At 33.7% G+C, this 9272-nt stretch overlaps 1 protein-coding gene across 3 annotated transcripts in view; it reads left to right on the forward strand.

Annotated features, from left to right (window-relative positions):
• The window catches only part of LOC141452414 (uncharacterized), a 49317-nt gene extending 43530 nt beyond the window's left edge, over positions 1-5787 (forward strand). For 2 of the 3 annotated variants that reach the window (XM_074124529.1, XM_074124527.1), the window contains exons 4-5: positions 1098-1425; positions 2467-5787. In XM_074124529.1, coding sequence (XP_073980630.1) covers positions 1098-1425; positions 2467-2677 — 539 coding nt within the window. In that variant the 3' untranslated portion in view covers positions 2678-5787. The remainder of the gene's footprint in view (positions 1-1097; positions 1426-2466) is intronic. The other variant, XM_074124530.1, reaches the window with a different exon arrangement.
• The last annotated feature ends 3485 nt before the right edge of the window (positions 5788-9272 follow it).

Here is a 9272-nt window from a genome sequence, read left to right on the forward strand (position 1 = left end):
CTTTTGTTTTATTATCGGTTCGAAATCCCAAAAAACATTCGTTTTTCAAAAGAAAATTGCTTCAGCTTTGTCCTTCTTAGTAAAGTAAAGTAAGTAAAGTGATCGCCTATTTTTTAACGTGCAACTACCAGGTGTCGTAGATGGAGGCAACTAGCAAACACACTTTAATGTAAATTACTTTTATTAACCATTAAATAAAATCCAAGACCTAGACCGGGAATCGAACCCAGTACCACAATACATATTAGCTTCGCAGGTCTCGCCTCTAACCGCTCGGCTACCGTGGCGCCCTTCTCCTTCTTAAATATGTGTCGAAAAAAAAAATTACTGTTGAAGGAAGTCAAAGATCCATAAAATCAATGCTCTAAGAAAATAAATAAAAAAAAAAAAGTGACATGCCCTTAATAAACACTGTCTAAGTTCCAATAGAACCTTTGTGGCGACTGACTATGAATAGAAAACTATAGAAAACTTGAAATACAGTTCAGGATATTCGCATTTCCGAGATCTGATATTCTTTTGATTCAGTATTTTGCCACACATTTGATAGTTGTCGCTATTATTACAGAACCATGCAATGCACTGAAACGGCATAACACTGCTTCTCTCTGAGAACCATAATAATCAAGTTTCTAAAAAATATGTTTTAAATAAAGTTTAGAATGTTTCAAAAATGAAGATATTAGGTGTTCGATGAGTACGGGAATGTTAAGAAGATCATCGATTTCTAGCAAATTAAAGATCGATTTAGTAGAGTGGCTTTTAGCTAATGGTTACGTTAATCAATGCAACATGTGGAGTAATACGAACTGTCTGCAATATTCCTATTTTTCTGACCATCTCTTTCATGTATGAACTCACAAGAGAGGAATACCAATTGGTAAAAACCATTTGTCCCTACTAAGTAAAGCACAAAACGGTTATTTTTATAGAAAACTCAAAATAGAAAGTACTAAGAACAAAACGCACAGAATTTCACGACATCCAATTACCTTAGTTCGTTCAATTCTTCGCCAACTTTTTTTCAGTTTTAATTTAGATTTTTCTTAGAACATATCCTTAAAATAAAAATTAAATCAAGTCTAATGTCATCACAGGTCACCACCAACAGGAAAGTCCAGATAGTACGTCACCCGGCGTGTCAAATATGACAGATCCCGGACCGTTGTTAACTTCCGTCCCGTCTTCGCCGGGTGGTTTGAAAGAGCAAACAGAGACCGATGAAGATGAACTCAGAGAGTCAATACCACAAGGTCCTGGACATAAAAAAAGAAAAAGAAGAGTATTATTTACTAAACAACAAACATTTGAATTAGAAAGAAGGTTTCGACAGCAAAGATATCTGTCGGCACCAGAGAGAGAACATCTTGCCTCTATCATTCACCTTACACCTACACAAGTGAAAATATGGTTTCAAAATCACAGGTAATTTTATTATGCAAATATTAACATTATCATTAAACCCTCTGGTAGCTTTGAAATTAATTTAAACAGGGTGATCCATTTAAAACGCACCAATCGATAATAACGTTTTAGGAACGCGGAAATCAGGTAAAACCCATTATATAAACCATGTTTTTTTTTGTCTAGTCTTCAATGACTATTATTTTTGTTCTTTGCGTCACAAATAGCAATTTTTGCAGTCAGAGGACATCCCAAAACGTGTATTTCTGGTGGTAAATTTATATTGAAAACCGATCACGTGTAAGGTAAAATTGTAACTTTGACCTTAAATATCTCGACAAGTATTAGGGGTATAGAAACACGGCCAACTCCATTTTTCACAATTTTTTATGCAATTTTCATAATCACTGTCAAAACCAGTGGTCCTTATGAAACCTTGATCAGTTTTTTGTCCGTAACTCCGCCAAAAATGAAGATACAGCATCGAGGCTAGAAAATTTGAAAACTAGACAAAAAAATGTATATAGTTTATATAATGGGTTTTACCGGATTTCCGCTTTCCTAAAAAGTTATTAACGATTGGTGCGTTTTAAGTGGATCACCCAATATAAGGGTGTACATTTGAAAAACAGAGTCGGGCTCTGGTAAATAAAATGTTCACGAAAACTAGTTACGTAGATGCAGACAGAAAACTATGAACCCATTCTACAAATATAAACAGTATTCATGATGTTCTTTAACTCTGTGCATTATTGGTTGTATTGTATTAGAGTTGGCTCATTAGAGCTAACTGCAGTTTAGTGAGAGTCCCGAAAACTGCATTTTACCAGGAAAATGTTTTTGTGATAAACTTGGTTGACTTACAGATGGATAAAAATAGTATAAAGAAAAATATTTCCACAAGTTCGACTGTAATGATGCATTCTTCTCGTAAACTTGAGTTCTATAACCTTTTTTTGCATCCTTAAATATGATACAAAGTTGTAAAAGGATATTTAACTCTATTCGGCCAATAAAAGAGGCAGTATTTTTGGCAATTCAATTTTCTATTTACTTCCTCAGGTACAAGACAAAACGTGCCCAACAAGAAAAAGGCATGCACATGGACAATGGCAGTCATAATGGTGGTAGTATTACGTCGCCTAGGAGGGTCGCTGTTCCGGTATTAGTAAGAGACGGCAAACCATGCACTGCGGCCAGCAAAGACCAACAGCAAGTGGTCATGCCGCCAGCTTATCCTCCACTAATGCCTGGACATCGTAATTGGTGGTGACAGTCACTAAATGGTACGCCAGTTTCTGTGTCTACAAGAAGAACGACGCCTTCAAGTGGGGTAAGGCAATATGTGCGAGATAGTATACGTCATCGCCTCGCCTCAACTAGTCCTTGGTTGCGTTAAGTGAAAAATATCGTTAAAAATAATATTGTAGGTACAAAATATTATATAAGAAGATTTTATAAAATAATATAAAAATTTATTTATATTTTTCGTTTATAAATGTAAATACTATTTGAGTTTTAGTTTTTAATTGTATTTTAAGTAAACTTATTCTATTAAAAGAAATTTTAAATAATAAATTCTATCAAGGGAGAAATATTCAAGGGTAATCAATAATATTTTATCAAAGAAATTAACAAAAAACAAAAGTACTCAGCTAATTTCCCAATTTTGAATTTTAGTTTCCATGGAGATTTATTCCTTCATTGCCAGCTTCAGAATTTTCATGTTGGAATACCAACTCCATTTTCATGAAGTCTTGATAATCACTGTGACCTCACTGCCAGTATGTTTAACAGTAATCTCTCTCTGATTGTCAAGACCTCCTAAATATGATCCCAGAAACAAATGCTGACAGAAAAAGCCTTTAGTGCTTTTCTACCTAAGGGTACCTTTTTTCTACATCTAATTCTTATAATCAAATTAACAGGACGTGAATACCTAAAAGTAAATACTCGAAAATGATTTTTCGAAATTTCTTTTGCTTGCAATTCAATTATTTTCTTCAATCTTATTTTTATTACGTAACACTAAAATAAAGCCATTAGAGTACTTACATAATAGAGAGAGAGAGAGAGAGAAACATTTTAATGCAAATATTTGCAAAACAAAGGGTGCTGCCCAAATAGATCGGGTTGCTAGACACACAGCGTGTCTATCCCCGAATTAGTACACCATCAGGTCCAGGAGATGTATCCAGGGACGTTGATTTGATGGCTCCCCTGAATAACTGAACATCAAGTGAGTTTAAGTTGGGTTTAAGAGGATAGTGTTCATAGAACTCCCTCTTACTTCTATTTGGGACTTCAAAAGCCTTCCTGAAGTGTGATTCAACTTCGGCTATCTTTATTGGGCATTGTTTGGGGGCAGCAGCATTCATGACAGTTTGGACTACCTTCTTCCTCCTATTATAGTAGTTGTATTGCGCCATCTCAAAGCATGTATATCCTTTTTCCCTCAGGAGCCGAATTAGCTCGTGCTTGACCTTATGGTGGCGCCGAGTGATAAGGAGGGAGTTAAAAGGGCATTTTCCCAGCACATGAGCTGGAGTTTCCGTCTCCCTGCCACACTTGCGGCAGAGGGTCCCAATTTGTCCACCGGCACCAGGAACACCACGAAGTGGTGCGTAGTTAGAATTCAATTTTATGGCGTTTATCCACTCCGAACCTGTCAATATTCGTTTATCGAAGAGGAATTTATTCAGTTTAGGCTAAAGTGTAAAGAATAATAAAATAAACTTCTTTTTTTTTGACCCAATATTTCTCATAAATGTCGGTAACTAAGCCAGTGTAATTAAGCCATTGGATTAATAATAATGGAGATAACTAAACGGTTGAATAATTTCTAATTTTCAAATAAAGTTCATGTTAAAAACTTAGCATTGAATTGTGCTCAAATTTTTGGCAAAAAGCTGTTCGTGTAAAGTAAATTACTTTGAATTGTTATTGTCATAATTTTACAAAAATAAAAGAAAGTAAGGTTACCACCATATCGCTGTTACTCTTTGCTAAAGTAACGTTGAAAGTATCAAAACTGAAGAATAAAGATCCAGATTGGTGAGCAACTATTATTCCAAGTTGTATTTGTTATGCCATTCTTTTATTCTAACCTGTTCTATTTTTATTTTATTTTTTTGTAACAAATTGCTAAATAATTTCAGATCATTTATCACCTTTTTTCTATTTTAAATGAACAGTGTTGCCACCATTCATTTGGGGAAACAAGAATTTTCTTAATGGCCACGAAACAAAATTAATTATTTCTAGTCAACTATTGTAATTGCAAAAAAAAAAATTGTAAAATTTAAAATGAGAGCCCTGCCTCATCTTTAGTCTCGATTTCTATGTTATGACCAAAACAACAGGCTCTGATAATTATCAAGCCAGTAAGAATCACTCTTAAAACTTCTTAGCCTTGAATATAATTAATCTGCTGAAATTGCCTGAGTAATCATCTAAATAGAGGTGTAGAATTTTACAATATAAACACTTAGATCTCTATAATAAATAAACTGTGGATAACAAGAGAAAGTATTCCTCCGCCAAAATGTTTATCTAAGGGCTTGATAATAACGCCAGTTATGTCTTAAGAAGCTTGATTCTAAGGGATTATCCAGAGAGTAAGTAAATGCTAGATTCAAATATCTAAGACCACACTTTCTTTACTGTGGCCGATCTCAAGTCTTGTACATCCGGTAAAGCTGGGTACCAAAGCAACTTGGCACCAATTGAAAGCCAGTAGGTCGTTGAATAAAGACACAAGTTGTTGAATTCACCCCCTCCCCAAACCCACCAAAATACTAAATAAAAACAAACCTTACAAATTTCGGTAAACAATGACCCTCAAAAATAATTTTTTTTTTTTTTAAACAATTCTTGATGCGTATCTAGTAATCAATGAAAAACATGTTTTAGACTCATCAACTTCTTTTATTTCTGGCTTCTATACTATTTTCCAAAGAAGTTTCATTCGGCGTACGATTGTTTCACAATTAAAATATATTAAAACTGCCTGCAATTATCTAATTATTTCGAACATTAAATGAGAAAACTGTTGAGAGCAAAATGAACAAATGCCTAGATGAACTTTGTTATGTTCTTAACAGAAATTAATAAAAGCAAAAAAATTAAATCTTCTGAAAAAGTTTTTTTAAAAAATTAATTTAGATTATATTTTATGTGATATTTATGGAACATATTAAATTTAGTTTTAATAAAAGAATTAGCTCTTATTTGTACATTATGTAAAATTTTGTAATATCTTAATAATATGTGTATATTATATTAGAATTGATATTAATATAAATATTTAAATAATTGTAACATTTCTATATTATAAATAGTTATAATATACTATATTAATTTTTGGGGAAAATTTTCGTTTTTTTATTTTCTATTGCAATGGAAAATGAACGCAACATTTAAATTTTAAAAAAATACTGTAATTTATTTTTCAATTAATTTTTTATTATTAATAAAAAATAAAAAAAAATTGTGATTTTAATCAAGAAACATGTACAAATCAATTGTGTAAATAGTGATAATATTATAGAGAAATATAGTCTAATTTATTGTATTGTAAATAATATAGATATCGGAATAAAAATGTCCGCAATGATAATTTTGTTTGTTCAAGTCATGAGTTTTTATATATATATTTATTCCTTAAACATTTCCCACCCTGCTCTGTGTGGACTTCTTATTTTAATTAAATCTTTCACCTAAAACATTATCGCAAGTAAATATTAAATACAGAATATATATACAATTGATAATGAAAAAAAAAAAATCATTTATTGATAAGAAATAGATATGTTGCAACGCCAGTTTAGTACTAACAATCAATCATGCTGACTTTTAACCAATCAAAAAATAAAACTAAAAAATCCAGTATTTTTAACGTTATTTTTATTCGGAAAAAGTACGTAATTTTATGCCCTTGATAACAACATTTTTAAGACAATGACAAGATTTGAGGAAGGGATGGTATGGTGAATTAGTTATTGATATGAACTTGGGCCTGTAAATGGGAGTCACCCAATTCGAAACCTGAGTGTAACAAATTCGTTTTTATTCGACAGAAAATTTACTACCGCTTCTAATTTGGTAGGGGCGAAAGTCACAAAAAAGGTTGGCTGGAGCCGCAGCATTTAGGATAAATAAAGTATATTCCTGCAGAGCTCTCGCACGAAGCCTCTACCAAAACCTTGGCTCTATTCGCTACCATCTTACTGTATCACCACAATTCATTTCATTCAATCGATTAGTAATCGATCATCATTCATCATTAGCTCGATGTTGTCATTTAGTGTGGTAAGACTTGTGACGTATATTCGTGTTTTCATTAGTTTATTTATTCATAGGCTTTCTTTTTATCATTTAAAAATCTGTTCTCTCCTAATTTAATTTGAAGTGATTTTGAATAGGTGTAACCTCTTTATCGGGAACGTTCAAATGCACAGTGTGTTAACCGATGGTATCAATTTTTATCAGCATATCCTAACAAATGCAATGCCAAAAAGAAGGTAACGTCCGGGGATTTTCCCCCGAATAATTCAACGATGAAGGTTTTTCATTGCAGGGACTAAAATCAACTGTTTTCCTTCTGAAGTCATCAAAGACAAAAGAATTCCAAAATCTTTCTCTTGTACAACTGGCAGAGGTAGGATATTTGAGAATACCAAAAGTTAAAATTAGTCAAAGAGAAATGAGTAAAAGTAAAAAGTAAAAAAAGGGAAGGGATTAGCTATGAGGTTAGCATACTGGACTCCCACGCGGAGGTCCCGGGTTTGAATCCAGCAGCTGACCCTTAGATTTTCTCTTCCTAGGAGCTTCTTACAGCTCACTGTCCGGTGATGGACAGTGTTGTCTGTAACGAGAGAACACTGTCCGGAGGCCGGCAGTGCACTGAAAAAAGCTCCGGGCGCTAATAACCTCAGCTGTTGATGCGCCAAAAAAAAAAAAAAAAAACGATTTTTTTTTCTCGCCGGCTTTTTGGTTACCTATTATGCTTAAATTTCTCATAAACCGATAAATAAAATCCAAGATCACGATTGAGAATCAAACCTTGTACCACAAAACACTTTGCGATCTTTTTGCCATTAACCTTTCGGCTGTTATGGCTCCTTAGAGAAGTTAGTACATCTCATTGAAGAGCGAATTGTTACGTAAGACGAGCAGAGATGTGTTCAACGAGTTCCGTTCTCCTATCTTTGTCCAATAAGGAAGTAGTGGCCAGATAGCAGGTGAAACAAATTTGGAAAGAGGAAATACTTCACTTGTACTTCAACCATAAAGATTAGTCTAAAATTTTGCTTGAATATTATTTGCAAGTATCCATAATTCAGCCAGCTGTGACATTCTTTAATCAGTAAATTTACTTATTGCGTCTTGAAATCTTCACAGATGTATTTGTCCAGCCAGTTCTCTTCTCCACACGAGTTATTGTCGGATACTGTTAATGTGCTTTAAGCCACCATGAAGGTACCCCTGGTTGTGTTAGGGCAAACACCACCTTCTTTACGTCCATATGAAAAAAATCTTGAAAGCTTCAAACACCTAAAGTCAGCCCTTGCCAGTTAACTTCATCATGTAGTTGAGTAATATTTATTTTCATTTATTTATTTGTGAATGATTGAATCATCTAAGAAGGGAGATACATCATTGCTAATTTCAGTCTTATATTTATTCAATTTTGCCAAGCTTTCCACCTTCAAGCTTTGAAACGTATTCCTTAAAAAACAATACTATGATTTAAGATGTTAAATCTATGTAATATAACAATTATAAAGATAATAGAAAGTTATTATAAATGGTTACACTCAAATGTAATCTTTTCTGACAAAAATGTTTCATAGCCCTGAAGATGACATAGTTCATAGATAGAAAGCAAATCTAAGACTGAAATTTGGCCATTTCTTTCCCTTCTTTGTCAAGTTTGTAGAAGAGTTACACAGTTAATATTCAAACACGATTCTCTTTTATTAATAAAACAGTACAGTATCATTGGGCTTTAGCTTGATAAATCTTTTTTCAGAAGCGGCTACTTTTAGATAAAAAAAATTAAGGAGCGTCTTCCTCCTTATTGAATTGCACTTAATGTTTTCATTGCGCATAAAAAAGTAAGGGTATTTCTAAATGGGTAAAAAAGAAAAAAGAAATGGGCAAAAAAAAAAATTAATGAAATGAACAATATACAGCCATCGCGTTCATTCATGAATAAAAGTAATATGTTTGGCATGGTTGAACGTTAATTTGTATTAGTGTGTTACATTCTGAGTAAAAGGCCTGAAAAGTAGATAGAGTGGGGGGTAATAGGAAGTATCCATGGCGTGTCCAGTTGCCCCAGAGGGGGCGGGGAGTTCGTTCTGCTTTACGAGTGTACACTTCTCTAAGGGATCAACAAAAGGAACATAACGGAAACAAATCAACTTGCTGGTAAAAATCAGTCGGATATGGAATGAGGGAGATCTGAAGCCTTGACTGTAACTTCCGCCGGCGACAAAAACGATGACAACAACGCTAGTTACAAGCACACTGAGAGCAATATCTTTACTGAGGGATACCGACTGACAGACCAACAGTTATACACAAGAGAGAGGAGGGAGATGTACTTGTTAACGCACACAACACTAATCCCAATGTTATCTCTCTGCATCTCAATAGGATATGCAAGAAGGGAAGCTGCAAGCCGTGTATATCACCCTAATTCAATTGAGGGTCGATTTTGGCTGTTCTCCTCTCCCCTATTCAGTTAGGATGACCCTTTTCTTTAGTTATTCCTTCTAGAATAACTATTGTAAACAAATTATTTCTTAAATATTTGTTAGCTTTTAAAAGTACTTTAACCATATAGAGCTTTAATGGCCAAT

The sequence above is a fragment of the Rhodnius prolixus genome, unplaced genomic scaffold (genome assembly GCF_049639745.1).
Source record: "Rhodnius prolixus isolate KJV_2025 unplaced genomic scaffold, Rpr scaffold_3, whole genome shotgun sequence".
Taxonomy (NCBI): Eukaryota; Metazoa; Arthropoda; class Insecta; order Hemiptera; family Reduviidae; genus Rhodnius; species Rhodnius prolixus.